This window comes from Myxine glutinosa, chromosome 6 (assembly GCF_964187855.1).
Source record: "Myxine glutinosa chromosome 6, kmMyxGlut1.1, whole genome shotgun sequence".
Taxonomy (NCBI): domain Eukaryota; kingdom Metazoa; phylum Chordata; class Myxini; order Myxiniformes; family Myxinidae; genus Myxine; species Myxine glutinosa.
The window spans coordinates 47,579,092-47,599,388 of record NC_136266.1 but is presented as its reverse complement, the minus strand read 5'-3'; the positions used below and the strand labels follow the sequence as shown (position 1 = coordinate 47,599,388).

Sequence of the window (20,297 nt, the reverse complement as noted above, 5' to 3'; positions counted from 1 at the left end):
AGACATGGGTGAAAACATAACTTCTGTCGACATTTTGGTGGCATTGGTATTTATGGACTAAAGATCAAGGAGGAAATAGGGATTGAATGGAGGGAACAGGTATTGAATGGAGGGAAGAGGGATTGAATGGAGGGAAGAGGGATTGAATGGAGGGGACGGGGATTGAATGGAGGGGACGGGGATTGAATGGAGGGAACGGGGATTGAATAGAGGGAACGGGGATTGAATAGAGGGAACGGGGATTGAATAGAGGGAACGGGGATTGAATAGAGGGAACTGGGATTGAATAGAGGGAACAGGGATTGAATAGAGGGAACAGGGATTGAATAGATGGAACAGGGATTGAATGGAGGGAACAGGGATTGAATGGAAGGAACAGGGATTGAATGGAGGGAACAGGGATTGAATAGAGGGAACAGGGATTGAATGGAGGGAACAGGGATTGAATGGAGGGAACAGGGATTGAATAGAGGGAACAGGGATTGAATAGAGGGAACAGGGATTGAATAGAGGGAACAGGGATTGAATAGAGGGAACAGGGATTGAATAGAGGGAACAGGGATTGAATAGAGGGAACAGGGATTGAATAGAGGGAACAGGGATTGAATAGAGGGAACAGGGATTGAATAGAGGGAACAGGGATTGAATAGAGGGAACATGGATTGAATAGAGGGAACATGGATTGAATAGAGGGAACATGGATTGAATAGAGGGAACAGGGATTGAATGTATGGAACAGGGATTGAATGTATGGAACAGGGATTGAATAGGGAACAGGGATTGAATGTGGGGAACAGGGATTGAATGTGGGGAACAGGGATTGAATGTGGGGAACAGGGATTGAATGTGGGGAACAGGGATTGAATGGAGGGAACAGGGATTGAATGTAGGGAACAGGGATTGAATGTGGGGAACAGGGATTGAATGTGGGGAACAGGGATTGAATGTGGGGAACAGGGATTGAATGTGGGGAACAGGGATTGAATGTGGGGAACAGGGATTGAATGTAGGGAACAGGGATTGAATGGAGGGAACAGGGATTGAATGGAGGGAACAGGGATTGAATGGAGGGAACAGGGATTGAATGGAGGGAACAGGGATTGAATGGAGGGAACAGGGATTGAATGGAGGGAACAGGGATTGAATGTGGGGAACAGGGATTGAATGTGGGGAACAGGGATTGAATGTGGGGAACAGGGATTGAATGTGGGGAACAGGGATTGAATGTGGGGAACAGGGATTGAATGTAGGGAACAGGGATTGAAAGTAGGGAACAGGGATTGAATGGAGGGAACAGGGATTGAATGGAGGGAACAGGGATTGAATGGAGGGAACAGGGATTGAATGGGGGGAACAGGGATTGAATGTAGGGAACAGGGATTGAATGTGGGGAACAGGGATTGAATGTGGGGAACAGGGATTGAATGTGGGGAACAGGGATTGAATGTGGGGAACAGGGATTGAATGTAGGGAACAGGGATTGAATGTAGGGAACATGGATTGAATGTGGGGAACAGGGACTGAATGTGGGGAACAGGGATTGAATGTGGGGAACAGGGATTGAATGTGGGGAACGGGGATTGAATGTGGGGAACAGGGATTGAATGTGGGGAACAGGGATTGAATGTGGGGAACAGGGATTGAATGGGGGGAACAGGGATTGAATGTGGGGAACAGGGATTGAATGTGGGGAACAGGGATTGAATGTGGGGAACAGGGATTGAATGTGGGGAACAGGGATTGAATGTGGGGAACAGGGATTGAATGTGGGGAACAGGGATTGAATGTGGGGAACAGGGATTGAATGGAGGGAACAGGGATTGAATGGAGGGAACAGGGATTGAATGTGGGGAACAGGGATTGAATGTGGGGAACAGGGATTGAATGGAGGGAACAGGGATTGAATGGAGGGAACAGGGATTGAATGGAGGGAACAGGGATTGAATGTAGGGAACAGGGATTGAATGTGGGGAACAGGGATTGAATGTCGGGAACAGGGATTGAATGTCGGGAACAGGGATTGAATGTCGGGAACAGGGATTGAATGTGGGGAACGGGGATTGAATGGAGGGAACGGGGATTGAATGGAGGGAACGGGGATTGAATGGAGGGAACGGGGATTGAATGGAGGGAACGGGGATTGAATGGAGGGAACGGGGATTGAATGGAGGGAACGGGGATTGAATGGGGGGAACAGGGATTGAATGTGGGGAACAGGGATTGAATGTGGGGAACAGGGATTGAATGGAGGGAACAGGGATTGAATGTGGGGAACAGGGATTGAATGTGGGGAACAGGGATTGAATGGAGGGAACAGGGATTGAATAACCAGTCATGATCAACATTATGCAAGATAAATGATGTCTATGCTTCATTAATATGATCCCAATTTACGGCAAATTATTTATCCGTAAAAGAAAAGGTGTGGATGAAGTAAATATCATTTCTACATTTATACTACTCTATATTGCTGTACATCTCATCATGAAACAAATGCCATCTTGTCATGGTGAATGACGTATGCTGTATTGCTGTAACGTCATTAAACACGCAACAGCTCCTTTTGTGCCCCACCTACCCTTCCTATATTGTGGCCAAATTTGAGGTTTTGTTTCCATCACGAGGTGCTTCCACGTTGTTCGTGGGAGGAACTTTGGAAACGGTCGGGTTTTGGTTTTGTTCACTTTGCAATCTCAAGGAAGTTGCAGACGATATGGCTCGAAGAATCAAACTCGAGCATTTCTTCATTCTTTTATTTTTTGCTCCTTCAAGAATTCAGTCAATCGTTGTTGAAGGTGAGATAATGGCTGTTTAAAAACGGTTCAAACGATGTGATCATCTATATTGTGTTTTTCAACGATTGTTAAACCGGTTGTTTTCACCATTGGTTTTTTTTCTGTTTATGAACAGGATATATCAAAAGGTTGGGTACGGATTCGGACGATTTCTGGTGGACAGGTTGGGTGTGTGACAAGGACGAATAGATTGGATGTTGGTGACGATCCAAATCTGGAGACAATATTTTAATTTTTTATTCTTTACCATTAAATTGGGGGAAAAAGAGAGAAAGGGGAGGGTTAGCAAAGAGGTGTGTGTGTGTGTGTGTGTGTGTGTGTGTGTGTGTGTGTGTGTGTGTGTGTGTGTGTGTGTGTGTGTGTGTGTGTGTGTGTGTGTGTGTGTGTACCTGGAGGGGTATAAAAAATATTTCAAAGGCCTTGAATATCCCTTGGAGCACAGTCAAGACGATCATGAAGAAGTGGAAGGCGTATGGTACCACCAAGACCCTGTCTAGATTAGGCCTTCCCTCCAAACTGGAGGACCACCCAGGAGAAGACTGATCAGTGAGGCCATTGGCAACTTTGAAAGAGCTACAGGCCTTTATGGCAATGACTGGTCACTGTGTGCATGTGTCAACAATATCCCAAGCGCTCCACAACTCTGGCCTGTATGGTAGGGTGGCAAGAAGGAAGCTATTACTCAAAAAGCCCAGCTTGAGTCCTGTTTGACGTATGGAAAAAAACCCACTGGAGATTCTAAAGCCATGTGGTAAAAAGTTTTGTGTTCTGACAAAATCATGATGGAACTTTTTGGCCTAAATGAAAAATGTTACGTTTGGCACAAACCCAACAAAGCGCATCACCCGAAGAACACCAGCCCTACTGTGAAGCATGGTGGTGGCAGCATCATGTTATGGGGATGTGTCTCAACAGGGACGAGGGCACATGTCAAGATAGAAGGTAAACGGATGGAGCAAAATACAGAAAAATCCTAGAGGAGAACCTGCTGCCCTTTTTTTTGTTTTGTTTTTTGTTTACGAGATCGAGGCTCGTGTAAGAGCTAACATCAATCACAAAAAAACAACAACAAACGAACACACAAAACATACAAAAAGGGAGCAGGAGACAAGATTGGGAGAGAGAGGGAAGCACACAAGTACAACAGCAGAGAATAGGGGCAACAGAAGATCTGTGGGAGGGAGGGGGCTTGGGTGGAGGAGGCAGGGGAAGGCGGAGGGCGGGAAAGTATAAAACACATGGACACTGCTGGAACTTCCAGGAAAGAAAAAAGTCTGTATTTCAATATAAAAAAAAAGAAGTGGATTTGGGGTTAATTAACGGGGGTAGAAGAGATCAAGGTTTTGGATGGGGGAAGAGAAGAGATGGTGGTGAACAGCTGTTTTAAAGACCTAGAGGGAGGAGTGGGATTGAAGAGAGTGAGGGAGTTTGTTCCAGAGGTGGGAGAAAAGAGGAATCAAGGAGTGAAGGTGAGCAGAGAGTCTTGATTTTGGCAATTTCACCAGAAGAGGATTACTGGCAGATCTTGTGCTACCAGTAGGAATATTTGGGGGACAGAGCACAGATAGAGCTGGGGGAGCTAGGCCGAATAGGAGTCGGTGGAATACAGAAAGACCACCAACCTGCCTGCGGTGAGTGAGAGAAAGGCCCTTGGAGTTAGCTTCATTGCGGGAGATTCCAATGATTCTGAAAGCTTTGGTTTCAACAGCGTGAAGCCGAGCTAGGTGTGAGGCAGGAGCACCGGCCCAGAGGAGGGAACAGTATTCCATTGAGCTGTGGATGAAAGCCTTGTATGTGGTGAGGAGCTCAGGTGTTCCAAGGAAGGACCTCGTACGACGGAGGATGCCCAGTCGGCGACTGGCTTTGGAGGCCAGCATGGAAATGTGGTTTTCCCAGGAAAGATCATGGCAGATAGTGAGACCCAAAAGATTGAGTGACAGAACTTCTTGGAGAGGATTGTTCAGAAAGTAGATGGGAGGGTTGTCCAGTCGGTCTTTTCGGAGAGACATAGTAAGAGTGTGAGATTTGTCAGGATTGAAAGACAGGTTCCACTTGTTTGACCAGTCTGATTTTGTCCAGGTCTGCAGAGAGTGAGGAGGCTGCAGACTGCCGATCTGAGATATGAGGAATGGAGCGGCAGAGTGTGGAGTCATCAGCAAAGAAATAGAGAAGATTTTCACGAGAGCCAGAGAGATAATTGATGAAGACCAGAAAAAGCACAGGGCCGAGAACACTGCCTTGGGGAACTTCAGCCTGAACAGGAAGGGGAGATGAGAGAAACCCATTCAGGGCCACACGTTGACTACGATTCAAGAGGAAGTCCGCAAGCCATGCGTGGAGATTTCCATGGATACCATAGGAGGAGAGTTTGCTGAGCAGAGCGGGGTGCCAGACCATATCGAAGGCACGTGATATGTCAAGGGAGAGGGCTCTAATTTCCTGTTTGGCATTGAGGACCTCCATCCATTGTTGAGACAGCAGAAGCAGCATGTCCAGAGTAGAGTGACCTGGTCTGAAACCAAATTGATGATCAGAGATCAAGCCATTGGAGAAGAGGAAAGATTTCCTATCTGAAGCAATGATGGATTCCATGACTTTGCTGATAATTGGGAGAAGGCTGATTGGTCTGTAGTTGCAAGGATCTGTTTTTGCACCTTTTTTGTGTAAAGCGGTAATGTTGGCTGATTTCCAAACTGATGGCAGATGACCTTTAGCAAAAGAGAGGGTGAAGAGAACAGAGAGAGGGTGAGATAGTGCGGCAGAGCAGGATTTTAGAACCCGTGGGCTGAGGCCCTCGGAGGCCTTTTCGGGCCCTCTCTGCAAGAAAGCTTAAATTGGGACGGAAGTTCACCTTACAGCATAACAACAACCCAAAGCACACAGCCAAAGCTACACTGGAATGGCTAAAGGACAAAAACATAAATGTTCTTTAGCGGCCCTGTAAGGGCCCCGACCTAAATCCAATCGAAAATCTGTGGCATGACTTGAAGATTGCTGTCCCAGCAATGCACCCCCCCTCGCCCCGCCCCCCCCCCCCCCCCCCCACAACTTGACTGAGATTGAACAGTTTTGTACAGAAGAATGGGCAAATATTGCCTAATCAAGGTGTGCAAAGTTGGTAGGGACCTATCCCAACAGACTCACATCTGTAATTGCTGTCAAAGGTACTTCCACCAAGTATTAACTCAGGGGGCGGACACTTATCCAACGAATAAATTCTAGTTTTGTATTTTTAATTAATTTTCTGAAATTTGTAGAATTTGTTTTTACTTAGAAGTTGTGGTTTCCGATGTGTAAATAAAGGTGGAAAAGTCCGATTTAATGCAACTTAATTCCAGGCTATAAGGCAGCAAAAGGTGAAAATTTTGAAAGGGGTGTAGACTTTCTATGGGCACTGTGTGTTCTTTGTAATGAGATTTTACTGTAGAGTGTGATGTTTAAATTGATCTTTTCGTCGTCATGACTTCAAAAAAATCCTCAAAAATATACTGATATTGTTTTTGAAATAATGCAGTATTAACTATTTGTTCCTCAATGACACAATTATTCATGAAAAAGTTTTCATTTAAGGTTAGAGTTTTGAGCCTGATAGCTGTTCTTTTTATTATTTTCCCACCCATAGATGTCGAAGCGATTGCAGGAGAAGATGTCATACTTCCATGCAAGTTCACTGAGACAGCCTCAGAAAAATTGGACATTGAGTGGTCAAAGGATGGGATCTCCAATCTGGTCAGCTTCTTAAATGGCAATGCATCATGTCTCGTTTGTTCCTGATAAAGCTCTATTATATATACTGTCGCGTTCCTGGTGATTAAAATCTTCCAAGGAAACGGATTTCGAACGAGCTTTAACTCCGAGGCATTCATTCAAGATATAGCAGAGAATACGCGTGGGGGCAAGTGGTGGAGAAGCCGGAGAGCTTACCTTCACAGATCCCACCGGCAGTCCTCGACCCTGAAAAAATTTAATTCAAACAACACGGAATTAAAATGTACAAAAATAAACAGGTTTATTAAAGAAAATTCCGGTAACAAAGAAAACACGGTCAAATAACAATGAATTCCTAAATTGGAGCACCCCCGCACAGACTCGAATACACAGACAAAGGGAAATATAATGATATAAAAATAAAAGGTGTGGTTGGCACTTATCTGCGAGCGGCTCCCAAATCTTGTCAGGAATTGTCTCAGGCCCGCGTGCGCACAATCCGGATGTGGCTCCGGCCTTGGCGGGAAGAAGGCCTCAGTGCGCCCTTGTTTCACTACGGGCCTCACGCCTGTCCACTCGCCGTTCCTGCTTGGAAACCTGTGGTTCTCAATCCGTGGCTCTTCCTACTCACGACCATCAGCAAGATGTCAGCACACGACCGTTCACCATGAAATCCCGATTCAAGAGCACGCCGATGCTGGGAGAGACGAAATGTTCCGTTCGCTATCGATACCCAAACGAGAAGCGCCAAGAACAAGCGGCCGTTTGCAATGGGATCCTGGCACGAGAAAGAAGGCCACACGAGAAGCAATGCTCGCTGTGAATCTCCCACACGAGATGTCGGTCCGAGCGCTATTGTGTCCAGAACGAGAATGCGCAAGAGGAGAAAATGTCGGCCAGAGCGTTCTTTTATCGTCCAGGCTCTGACGTCATCTCAACACGTCTCCGTGTCCGACCCTATCAGTGTGTGCCACCTTACCAGTGCTTGTGCTAATCAAAATCCCTGCCCAATCACCGCTCTTTGGGCATGTCTCCATGGAGCTGCCTGTCCTGTGCGCTCACCAAGTCGGTGTTATCCACGACAATGCTTCATGCCTGGCTTCCAGTAGTTTTTATTTATTAGTGCCATTAAATGCACGATTCTGGCTCTATGTGCGGATGCTGTGTCAAAAGGAACAAAGGAATAAATTAGAGGCACTTACACACACACAGGGGATTAATTTACCCATAATCCCTCGCTAATTAACAAGCCCCATCCCTCTGATGGGGACGAAGATACAAGTTTACCCGACATGTGGGCTACACAAATTCCCTACTTATGCATCGAGGTGGTTATTCTTCTTCACGACGGTCGGAGCACACTACCTATGCATCTACCTGGTCTACAGTATCTCTACCCCCCACAAACGTAACAGTATGTAGGTATGGTGGAACTGTTACTAAAATTGAAAGTGAGCATTTGCTTATTAGTTCATTCTTTTATACCTCACCCACTCAAAAATTAATAATGGGTAGCTAGGTCTGACTTCCAAAATTACCGTTTGTTTGTGTAGTTACAGTGTACGTGAAATCACAAATACAGTTTACGTTCATTATTGTTACTCACGTTTAAATACAGGATGTTTTTCATCTTGATTGTAAACTCCTGAAAAAATAAAGGTGGGGACATTTCCCACCCTGCCACCCCCCCCCCCCTGCCAAATCCTCCAGTGCACAGATCCATCCAATCTTGCCTTCAATTATCCTACCCTTCTCCCCACCCATGGTACACTGAATCCTGTGGTGAGGTAGGTGAACTGAAACAGCTTGCCATCTCTAACTGGACAGTAATCCCAACCGAAGGCAATCTCAGGTCATTCCACAAAGCCCGTAAAAAGTGTGTCCACTCTCAGGAGAGCCATAAAACAACATCTGCCCAACCTCAAGTTGAACTTCCAAACTTGTCTACCCCTCTAAAACTTAGAAGCACCTTATGTCTGTCTCTGGAGTATGCTCCATCTCCCTCTATTCCCTCTCCAAATGGTACCACAGCCAACTCTACTTGTGAGAAGGCCAAAATGCATCAATTCTGTGTTTGCTTCTAAATATTGTGTCCCCAACCCCTCGCTCTCTGTAACCACACTACCCTGTCACATCCATCTGCTCCTGGACTTTGTGTCCTTTTCCTGGACTTTGTATCCTTTTCCTGGACTTTGGGTCATCTTCCACCTCCCTTATCTCCCATCTCTACCGCCTCTGACATCAACTCATCCTGGGAATTCTTCCAAAGTAAATTTCTCTCTCTCATGCACAGATTTATCCAATCTCGTCTTCAGTTGTCATACCCTTCCTCCCGTCCATGGTACACGGAATCTTGTGGTGAGGCAGTTGCCCAGAAACAACTTGCCTCCTGGAAAGCAAATCCAACAGAAGGAAATCTCATTTCCTTTCACAAAGCTCGAAACAAGTGTGTGTCCACCCTCAGGAGAGCCAGGAAACAATATCTCTCCACTCTCAAGACCGAACTCTCAAATCTGTCTCCCTCTTCCAAATCCTGGTGGCGTCTGGACAAATCTGTTTCTGGTGTTTGTTCCCCCTCCATCCCTTCCCTTACCTTAAACGGCCACACAACTGACTCCCTACATGAAAAAGCTGAATGCCTCAACTCTGTGTTTGCCTCTAAATCGTGTGTCCCCCAACCCCTCGCTCTCTGTAACCACACTACCCTGTCACATCCATCTACTCATGGACTTTGTGTACTTTGCACCAGAGAGGATGACCAAGTTTCTGGCAACCCTAGACTCTGATTCTGCAACTGGTCCAGCTCACCTGTCTGAGAAACCTCACGTGTCCTAGGAATACCTTGTTAATTCCTAGGACTGCATCAGCTCACGTGTCCTAGAAACCTGCTCTGCTCACGTGTCTTAGAAACTTGCACATCCTCTTTCTGCTCTTTTTACCCTATCATTTCCCCTAGGTCATCTTCCACCGTTTCTCTGAGGTCATCAATATCCCACTCCTCCCTTCAGCTCTTCAACACCTGGTGTTGGCTTAGCGGTTAGGGTGCCGTCTTGGGACCCTAGGATCCTGGGTTCGAATCCCGGTCGATCGCTGGATTAACGCCAGGGGGGTTGACTCAGCCTGTCATCCTTCCGAGGTCGTCAAATTGAGTACCAGCTTGCTGGGGTGAATGATCCTGGTGTGTACCCTGATTTAGAATAGGTACACCATATCCCTGCGCATCGTAAGAGGCGACTGAGGGTTGGCGTCAGGAAGGGCATCCGGCCATAAAAACATTGCCTCAAACAGGGAACCATGAGGTCATGGGGCCTGCAAGGCTAGCCCCCGCTCTAGTGGGGAAAAATTGCCTTAAAAAACGATCATTCATTCATTCATATTCATTCATTCCCTTCAGCTCTTCAAAACAGCTGTTCACCACCATCTCATATCTTCCCTCATCCAAAACCTTCATCTTTTCTACCACCATTAATCTACCTCTTTCACATTCCCTGTTTTCTTTCCTGAAATCCCCTGTAGTGTCCATCTTGTTTATCCCATGTACCCGGCCCCAGCCCTCTCCCTTTCACAGATCTTCCGATGTCCCTGTTATCTACTGTTGTTGTGCTTCCCTCCCTCTCCCCCTCTTATCTCCCGCTACTTTTATTGGTCCCCTACCGGTGTACACCAGAGGGGACTATAGGTTTGCACTCCGTCCCTCCGTCTGTCTGTCAGTCTGTCCGTCCGTCACGCAAAGAACAGTTTTCCGGACTTTTTTTTTCAAAACTCTTAATGCTAATGATTTCAAACTTGGTACATGGTTTCCTCATGATAATACAGATCAAGTTCGAACTTCACGACGTTTCGATCATTTTTGACAAAGTTATGGCACTTTGAACTTTGGTAATTTCCCCAACAGTTTTCTGGACGACAGACTGCCGGTAGGGGACATGTATTGCAGCGCAATACTCAGAATGCTTGTTATATATTATGTGTGTTTGCTCTCATACGAGCCTAGACTAAGTATACAAAAAATAGTACTAATGATAACAATAACAATAATAATAATAATAATAATAATGGGAATTACTTTTATAATAATCAGCATTTAATGAGAAACCTGAGGAATACGAAAAAAGTGGAAAAATCTACATGACAAATATTGCAATTGATGAGAAAAATCATATTCTGAATTGTACTTTTATTAAGACAGAGAATGTAATATCTTCACTTTGCTTCCATTGTTTGCAGATCTTGTGGTACAAAACTGACAACGAAGTAGTGTTTACCAAGGAAAACTCCACCGGTTTACATGTGACGCTGAACAACAGCATGGACCGTGGTGATGCGAGCATACGTATGTCAAAAGCGAATGCAAAGCATACAGGGAATTACACCTGTAAGGTGCTGGCCAGAAGTGGAGGAAAAATGGACGTCAAGAAAATTAAATATATCGCCCTCTTGGTGAAAAGTAAGTTGAGTGGAAGATGAGATGTCACTGATGATTATTTAAAATGCAATAACTGTTGGAACCAACTTCAATGTTAAAGTAGAGCAATGCGACTGCATGGCCAATAAGCCTCCGCGTAGTCCCTACCCATGACAACTGGTAGATGCCCTCATTGACTGTCCTAAAAATAATCAATTTTTATGTTAAATCACTTCAGCTGTTCTCAAGTATCACATTTTTACCAGACATGACAGATATCGCATCAATCAGTGAAGCGGTTTCGGAGAAAGGTTTTTATTTTTATTTTTAATATCGGCTTTCAAGATAATATGGCTGTCAAACCACGTGACATGTGACATCAAATATGTACACTCTGCATATGTATGGAAAGGGGATCATGTTTGTGAAGTTTCGTGTTGATCGGATAAGGTTCGTTTTTCTATCCTAGATGGCTGCAAAATCTTGTGACCTGTGATGTTTTCATGATCATCTTTTAATCGCCATGCCAAGTCGAGGACCCGTAAAGTTTCCAGTCGATCGCTTAGGTGGTTTGGGAGAGGTTGTTTTTACGGCGTAGCCCATATGGCAAAGCAGTCTAGAACTGTTTTTGTCCATCCGTATGTATATATATATATATATTTTTTTTTGTATAATGAATCGAGGCTCGTGAAAGAGCTAACATTTATTTCACAAACAAATCAACCAGACAAACAAAATATACAAAAAGAGGGAGCGGAAGACAAGATGGGGAGAGAAGGGGAAGCACACAACCACAACATTTGAGAGCAGGGAGAAGTGTGGGAGGGAGAGGGCTTGGGGGCAGGAGGCGTGGGAAGGAGAGGGGGGGGGGGGGGAGGAGAGGTATAAAACACAAGGGGACCGAAATTAGCGGGGGTAGAAAAGATCAAGGTTTTGGATGGGGGAGGATAAGAGATGGTGGTGAACAGCTGTTTTAAAGACCTGGAGGGTGGAGTGGGATTGAAGAGAGTGAGGGAGTTTGTTCCAGAGGCGGGAGAAAAGAGGAGTGAAGGTGAGCAGAAAGTCTTGATTTTGGCAGTTTAACCATAAGAGGGTTGCAGGCAGATCTTGTGCGACCTGTAGGAATATTTGGGGGACAGAGCCCAGAGAGAGCTGGGGAGGCAAGGCCAGAGAGGAGTCGGTAGAAGACGGAAAGACCACCAACCTGCCTGCGGTGAGTGAGTGAAAGGCCCTTGGAGTTAGCTTCATCGCGGGAGATTCCAATGATTCTGAACGCTTTGGTTCAGAATGTATGTATGTGTTATGATATTGATTCAAGACCTCGTTCGCAGATATGAGGCTTTATTGAAATTGATCTTCACAAGTCCTACACACACGAGCAATCGTCCCATTAGACCTATGAAGCATTTATATGAGGTAAAGATTGCTAATACATTTGCAATCAAACGACAGTCTCGTCTTACCCAGGCAAAACTAGCGCAGATGTCATCGTAGCACAATTAGGTAGTAGAACCCTCCTACTTTTACACACAGTGTGCCCAAATATATATACTACCATTTTAGGAGCATCACACCTCCAAATCCTCTTCTTCTTCATTTTATCACAGTCAGTATGTCCCCTGAAACGTATACAAATCAGAGCTGAGGATCTGGTCACATGACAGGGTGATGTGATCACGTCTAATGTCATTATGGCGATACGGCGGCTGACTTCACACGCCGGCATTTTGATTCCAATGTCGTTCAGGCCAAACATATCAAACCTGTCATATATCACAATCGCCATGCTCTACCTTACGTTTTTCATTCAGTGTGAAACACAAACAAACCGATTGTTGAAATGATCATCAAATATCGAAAGCATCAGCGTTACGGATCTTCCAATGACACAGTACGTATAGACCTTAGGCTTCATGCCTCCACCTTTAGGCTGCTTCGGACAAATTAGCTTAGGTTTCTTAATACAGTAGTTATTTTCATAATAATGATAATAGCATTAATACTAATAATATAGTAAATATAATCGTAACACTGCAATCCCTTTGTCGTTATTGCAAAGTTTCTAGATTGAAGTGGTGTATGGTTCATGATTCAATGATAAGCAATGTACGGTACAAATAACGTGGAAGTAAGGAATTAGCCTCGTTTTTTTAAAGTAATATCATTTTCAGAATAATGATAACGTAACGTTAATATTATAGTAAATCAAATCGTAACACTAATCCCTTCGTAGTGACTGCAAAGTTACTGGAGGTTAAAATATATCATCTTCTATGTATTAAAGTAGCGGCAGTTTTGTGTCCGGCCGTCACACTACGTCATTACGTCTATGATGTCATTACGACGGCTGACTCCACCGACCGACATTTTAATTTACTCGCTCACCTGCTCACTACGGGAGCGGCAGGAAGGGCGATTCCTCTTTGGGGTATATAGATTACAGACCATCTATGGTCGGGTCTCAAGAACATTGGGTGTGTGTTCATTTACCAAGTTTGTTGTGGAGAGATTGCCAAGTGGTTTAAGCATTCGAGCAAGCACTCCATTCATAGCTGTTAAGGAACGGCTGGCTTGGCAAGCGCTAGCTAGCTGCTTGGCAAATGTTGCACAACCCGGGCTTCCTCCCTTTCAGTTTCGTGTTAAACAGCAGGAAAATTGGGTTTCATTGGTAGTTTTCAAAACAAAACCTTATTTGGTGGGTTTCAAAAGGTCGCTATGAAAAACGTCACTTTTGCGGCAGGAAAGGTCATGTTGTTAACCCTAACCTTGTGGGGTATATAGATTAAAGTAGAGCTTCGCTCAGTTCTGTAAGTAAAATCTACCTCACGGATGTCGGGATTCCTCCAAATTTCTGTATTTAATGTTATAAACAGCATTAGCGACTGTTTAAAAAGTTCATCATATGTGTTTGTGTTTTATAATATTTTACTAGCCCAGCTACGCCGCTGTTAGACTTCTGGTCTTGTTTTAAGGTTTCAGGTTAAGTCCAATATGGCTGCCAAATCATGTGACCTATGATGTCATTCATTTAATATTTCAATACAAATTGGTCATAGATCATGTGAATGGAATTTCAGATTTTTAGGATAAGGCATTTGATTAAAACATTTATGGCTGGCATACCACTTCACCAATGTCATCATTATCATGCTTTTGTTCCCCATTGGGAGTACTTGACAATGTGCCAAGTTTTCAAACTTTTTCCATTCAGCAGTTTCCGAGAAATAATCTTAATTATTTGTATGTAATCCAAGATAACTGCCATACCACGTGACCTATGACGTCACAAATACCATAAACATTCTCCATGGGTGTTGCTCCTACCCTGAAAGTTTTGTCTTTTGCAAGGAGCTTGCTATGGCTTGCTAATCCAGCCGTTCCAGACCAACCCGCTTTGAAAACTGTAAGCAAGCCGCTTGCTGATGTAACACATCACAGTGGGTGCTTTGTTACCTCCTCCAGCAAAGGTGCAAGGAGGTTGTTTTCACCCATGTCTGTTTGGCTGTCAGGAGGATATCTCAAAAGGTTGTGGACGGATTCGGTCAAAAATTGGTGAACCAGTTGGGTGTGTGGCAAAGAAGAACCGATTCGATTTTGGTGAAGATCCAGATACGAGAACTTGATTGTTTTTTTAATGTGATTCTTCAATTTTGAGAGATGGGGCAAAAATAAAGTTATTGAAGGGGTGCAAGCCGCTTGCTGATGGAACAGTGTTCTGTTAGCAAGTGCTCAAGCGAGCACTCCAATGGAACATAGTGCTCGGCACCGTTTAACAACATGGCGGCCTCCATGTAAACAACGCCATCGTGGTACTTGAGCAAACCAAGTACCCCAAACTAATTTATTGTGTTCGCAGCAGCTCTACAGAGTACGAGGAAGAGGAAAAGAAAGGTAAAGAAATTTCGAGTCGGAAGGAAGAGCCCCACCCCCTAACAACCTTATCTATGGACCTACTACCACTGTGCATTTTGGGGTTTTGCATGTTTGTAGATCTTGAAAATTTTTGATGAAAAGTAGAAGTAACAATAAAAGTATGAAAAGCACATTTCAATAATAATATTAGTATACATAACAGGGATGTGCTTTTGTTGTTGATTAGAAAATCTTGTATTTTTCGTCATTCATACTCTTGAACTGAAATCAATTCGTGATTATTATAGCCAAACTAATAATCAAATTGGACTTATATCTGAAAATTACTTTCAAGATGCATAGTTCAGGGAACCACCCGAGGTGAATCATCTGGAACCACCCGTCATTGGCGTGGGGTGATTCCTTACACTCACCAGTTGCAGCGTCTTTATCAATGTCTTGGAGATGACAAGTTATGACGTCACTCCGATACAACAAAAGTGACGCCTTTTTGATTGAGAAGCTATCTCTTGATCCAACAGGTTTTACGTCATTGAAATGTTTTCCGACATCCTACGTACAGTGCATTCAGAAAGTATTCAGACCCCTTCACTTTTTTCACATTTTGTTATGTTGCAGCCTTATGCTGAAATCGTTTCAATTCATTTTTTCCCTCATCAATCTACACTCAATACCCCATAATGACAAAGACAAAACAGAATTTTAGAAAGTTTTGCAAATTTATTAAAAAGAAAAAACTGAAATATCACATTTGCATAAGTATTCAGACCCTTTGCTATGACACTTGAAATTTAGCTCAGGTGCCTCCCATTTCTCTTGATCATCTTCGAGATGTTTCTACACCTTGATTGGAGTCCACCTGTGGTAAATTCAATTGATTGGACATGATTTGGAAAGGCACACACCTGTCTATATAAGGTATCACAGCTGACAATGCATATCAGAGCAAAAACCAAGCCATGAGGTCGAAGGAACTGCCTGCAGAGCTCAGAGACAGGATTGTGTCGAGGCACAGATCTGGGGAAGCCTACAAAAAAAAATTCTGCAGCATTGAAGTTTCCCAAGAGCACAGCGGCCTCCATAATTCTTAAATGGAAGAAGTTTGGAACAACCAGGACTCTTCCTAGAGCTGGCTGCCCAGCCAAACTGAGCAATCAGGGGAGAAGGGCCTTGGTAAGGGAGGTGACCAAGAACCCGATGGTCACTGGCTGAGCTCCAGAGATCCTGTGTGGAGATGGGAGAAACTTCCAGAAGGACAACCATCACTGCAACACCCCACCGATCTGGACTTTATGGCAGAGTGGCCAGACGGAAGCCTCTCCTTAGTGAAAGACACATGAAAGCCCTCTTGGAGTTTGCAAAAAAGCACCTGAAGGACTCTCAGACTGTGAGAAACAAGATTCTGTGGGCTTTCATGTCAGCTGTGATACCTTATATGGACAGGTGTGTGCCTCTCCAAATCATGTCCAATCAATTGAATTTACCACAGGTGGACTCCAATCAAGGTGTAGAAACATCTCAAAGATTATCAAGAGAAATGGGAGGCACCTGAGCTAAATTTCTAGTGTCATAACAAAGGGTATGAATACTTATGTCAATGTGATATTTTAGTTTTTTTCTTTTTAATAAATTTGCGAAACTTTCTAAAATCCTGTTTTCACTTTGTCATTATGGGGTATTGAGTGTAGATGGATGAGGGAAAAAATTAATTCTAACGATTTCAGCAAAATATAACGTTTCAGCAACATAACAAAATGTGAAAAAGTGAAGGGGTCTGAATACTTTCTGAATGCACTGTATATATATATATATATATACCAGCCGTTTTATCTGCTCGCATTTTCTGGTGGATGTTAACCATCCCACACTGCTTTTCAAAATAGTAGGCCATTGTATGCTGACACCCAGACCCAATTCCACATTCATCCCCTGTCCCTCCAGCTACAGAGTGGATACCTGTCCACTTGGGAACAAAAGCATGATAACGGTATCATAGGTGAAGTCTTATACCAGCCATACATTTTTTAATTGAATGCCTTATCCTAAAAATATGAAATTGCAGGCACATGATATATGACCCATATTTTTTGAAATAGTAAATTTATAACATCGTTGGTAACATGGTTTGGCAGTCATATTGGATTTAACCTAAAACCGAAAAAAAATCTTCTCCCAAACCACCAAAGCGATTTACTCAAAACCTTACATGTGTCATCGACTAGGCATGGCGATTAACAGTTGATCACAAAAACGTCATTAGTCACATGGTGTGGCAGCCATCTTGGATAGAAAAACGAACCTTGTCCGATCAAGACGAAACTTCACAAATGTGATACCCTATCCATGCATATGCAGAGTGTACATTTTTGCTGTGATATGTCACATGGTTTGGCAACCATATTAGCTTTAAAGCCGATATTTAAAAAAAAAAAAAAAAAACCTTTTCCGAAACCGCCTCACCGATCGATGTGAAACCTGTCCTGTCTGGTACAAATGTGATACTTAAAAACAGCTGAAGGGATTTTAATCAAACTTGTTTATTTTTAGGACAGTCAATGAGGGCATCTACCCATTGTCATGGGCAGGGATGATGTGGAGGCATGCCGGTGACGCAGTCGCATTGCTCTAGTTTTTTTTTAAAGTTTTTTTTTTTTTTTTTTTTTTTTTTTTTTTTGGATACTGAATCGAGGCTCGTGAAAGAGCTGACATTTACTTCACAAACAAATCAACTAGACAAACAAAATATATAAAAAGAGGGAGCGGAAGACAAGAGAATGGGAAGCACGCAAACACTTGAGAGCACACAACATTTAAGAGCAGGGAGATGTGTGGGAGGGAGAGGGCTTGGGGGGAGGAGGCGTGGGAAGGGGGGGGGGGGGTGGGAGAAGTATAAAACACAAGGACACCAAGGACTTCCAGGACAGAAGTTGGTATTTCAAAAAGTGGAATTGGGGTGAAATTATCGGGGATAGAAAAGATCAAGGTTTTGGATGGGGGAAGATAAGAGATGGTGGTGAACAGCTGTTTTAAAGACCTGGAGGGTGGAGTGGGATTGAAGAGAGTGAGGGAGTTTGTTCCAGAGGTGGGAGAAAAGAGGAATGAAGGAGTGAAGGTGAGCAGAGGGTCTTGATTTTGGCAGTTTAACCATAAGAGGGTTACAGGCAGATCTTGTGCGACCTGTAGGAATATTTGCGGGACACAGCCCAGAGAGAGCTGGGGGGGCAAGGCCAGAGAGGAGTCGGTAGAAGACGGAAAGACCACCAACCTGCCTGCGGTGAGTGAGTGAGGGGCCCTTGGAGTTAGCTTCATCGTGGGAGATTCCAATTATTCTGAATGCTTTGCTTTCAACAGCGTGAAGACGAGCTAGGTGTGAGGCAGGAGCACCAGCCCAGAGGGGAGAGCAGTATTCCATTGAGCTGTGGATGAAAGCCTTGTAGGTGGTGAGGAGCTCAGGTGTGCCGAGGAAGGACTTCGCACGACGGAGGATGCCCAGTCCTTGTCCAGTCCAGTCCAGTCCCAGATGCCCAGTCCAGTCGGAGGATGCCTTGTGCACGACGGAGGAAGCGACTGGCTTTGGAGGCCAGATTTGAAATGTGGTTTTCCCAGGAAAGATCATGGCAGATAGTGAGACCCAAAAGTTTGAGTGACAGAACTTATTGGAGAGGATTATTCAGAAAGTAGATGGGAGGGTTGTCCAGTCGGTCTTTTCGGAGAGACATCGTAAGAGTGTGAGATTTGTCAGGATTGAAAGACATGTTCCACTTGTTTGCCCAGTCTGTTATTTTGTCCAGGTCTGCAGAGAGTGAGGAGGCTGCAGACTGCCGATCTGAGGGATGAAGAATGGAGCGACAGAGAGTAGAGTGATCAGCAAAGAGATAGAGAGGATTTTCAAGAGAGTCGGAGAGATCATTGATGAAGACCAGCAAAAGCACAGGGCCCAGAACACTGCCTTGGGGAACTCCAGCCTGAACAGGAAGAGGAGATGAGAGAAACCCATTCAGGGCCACACGTTGCCTACGACTAGAGAGAAAGTCCGCCAGCCATGCGTGGAGATTTTCCATGGATACCAACAGAGGAGAGTTTGGTGAGCAGAGCAGGGTGCCAGACCGTATCGAAGGCACGTGATATGTCAAGGGAGACAGCTCTAATTTCCTGTTTGGCATTGAGGACCTCCATCCATTGCTGAGAAAGCAGTAGCAGCATGTCCAGAGAAGAGTGACCAGGTCTGAAACCAAATTGATGATCAGAGATCAAGCCATTGGAGAAGAGGAAAGATTTCATATCTGAAGCAATGATGGATTCCATGACTTTACTGATAATTGAGAGAAGGCTGATTGGTCTGTAGTTGCTGGGATCTGTTTTTGCACCTTTTTTGTGCAAAGCGGTGATGTTGGCAGATTTCCAAGCAGATGGCAGATGACCTTGAGCAAAAGAGAGTGTGAAGAGAACAGAGAGAGGGAGTGAAAGAGCGGAAGAACAAGATTTTAGGACCCGTGGGCTGATGCCGTCAGGTCCAGTTGCAGAATCAGAGTCGAGGGTTGACAGAAACTTTTCCACCTTGTCAGGAGGAAAGGACACAGAGTCCAGGAGCAGCTGGGTACGACTGGGTGATGTTGGCAGAGAGGGATGGGTTTGGGACACAAGATTTAGAGGCAAACACAGAGTTGAGGCATTCAGCTTTTTCACGTGCGGAGTTAGCCGTGTGGCCGTTTGAGGTGAGGGAGGGGATGGAGGGGGAACAAACACCAGAAACAGATTTGACCAGATGCCACCAGGATTTGGAAGAGGGAGACAGATAAGAGAGTTCTGTCCTGAGAACGGAGAGATATTGTTTCCTGGCTCTCCTGAGGGTGGACACACACTTGTTTCGGGCTTTGTGAAAGGAAATGACATTTCCTTCCGTTGGATTTGCTTTCCAGAAGACGAAAGCAAGTTGTTTCTGGGCGAAACAAGTTGACCAGATGCCACCAGGATTTGGAAGAGGGAGACAGATAAGAGAGTTCTGTCCTGAGAACGGAGAGATATAACGGAGAGAACGGATATGAACGGAGAGAACGGAGAGAAGAGTGAGATGCCGCTCCATTCCTCTGCCCTCAGATCGGCAGTCTGCAGCCTCCTCACTCTCTGAAGACTTGGACAAAATCACAGACTGGTCAAACAAGTGGAACATGTCTTTCAATCCTGACAAATCTCACACTCTTACTATGTCTCTCCGAAAAGATCGACTGGACAACCCTCCCATCTACTTTCTCAACAATCCTCTCCAAGAAGTTTTGTCGCTCAAGCTTTTGGGTCTCACTATCTGCCATGATCTTTCTTGGGAAAACCACATTTCCAAGCTGGCCTCCAAAGCCAGTCGCCGACTGGGCATCCTCCGTCGTGCGAAGTCCTTCCTCGGCACACCTGAGCTACTCACCACATACAAGGCTTTCATCCGCAGCTCAATGGAATACTGTTCTCCCCTATGGGCCGGTGCTCCTGCCTCACACCTAGCTCGGCTTCACGCTGTCGAAACC

At 44.7% G+C, this 20,297-nt stretch overlaps 2 protein-coding genes across 3 annotated transcripts in view; one reads left to right on the top strand and one right to left on the bottom strand.

Annotated features, from left to right (window-relative positions):
* LOC144892601 (uncharacterized) overlaps positions 1-20,297 on the bottom strand; it is a 1,198,808-nt gene that overhangs the window by 1,091,419 nt on the left and 87,092 nt on the right. The window lies entirely within an intron of this gene.
* LOC137429370 (fibroblast growth factor receptor 3) overlaps positions 2,641-20,297 on the top strand; it is a 65,140-nt gene continuing 47,483 nt past the window's right edge. The window contains exons 1-3 of one of the 2 annotated variants that reach the window (XM_078779817.1): positions 2,641-2,795; positions 6,418-6,524; positions 10,731-10,950. In XM_078779817.1, the coding sequence (XP_078635943.1) occupies positions 2,714-2,795; positions 6,418-6,524; positions 10,731-10,950 (409 nt within the window). In that variant the 5' untranslated portion in view covers positions 2,641-2,713. The remainder of the gene's footprint in view (positions 2,796-6,417; positions 6,525-10,730; positions 10,951-20,297) is intronic. The other variant, XM_068119322.2, reaches the window with a different exon arrangement.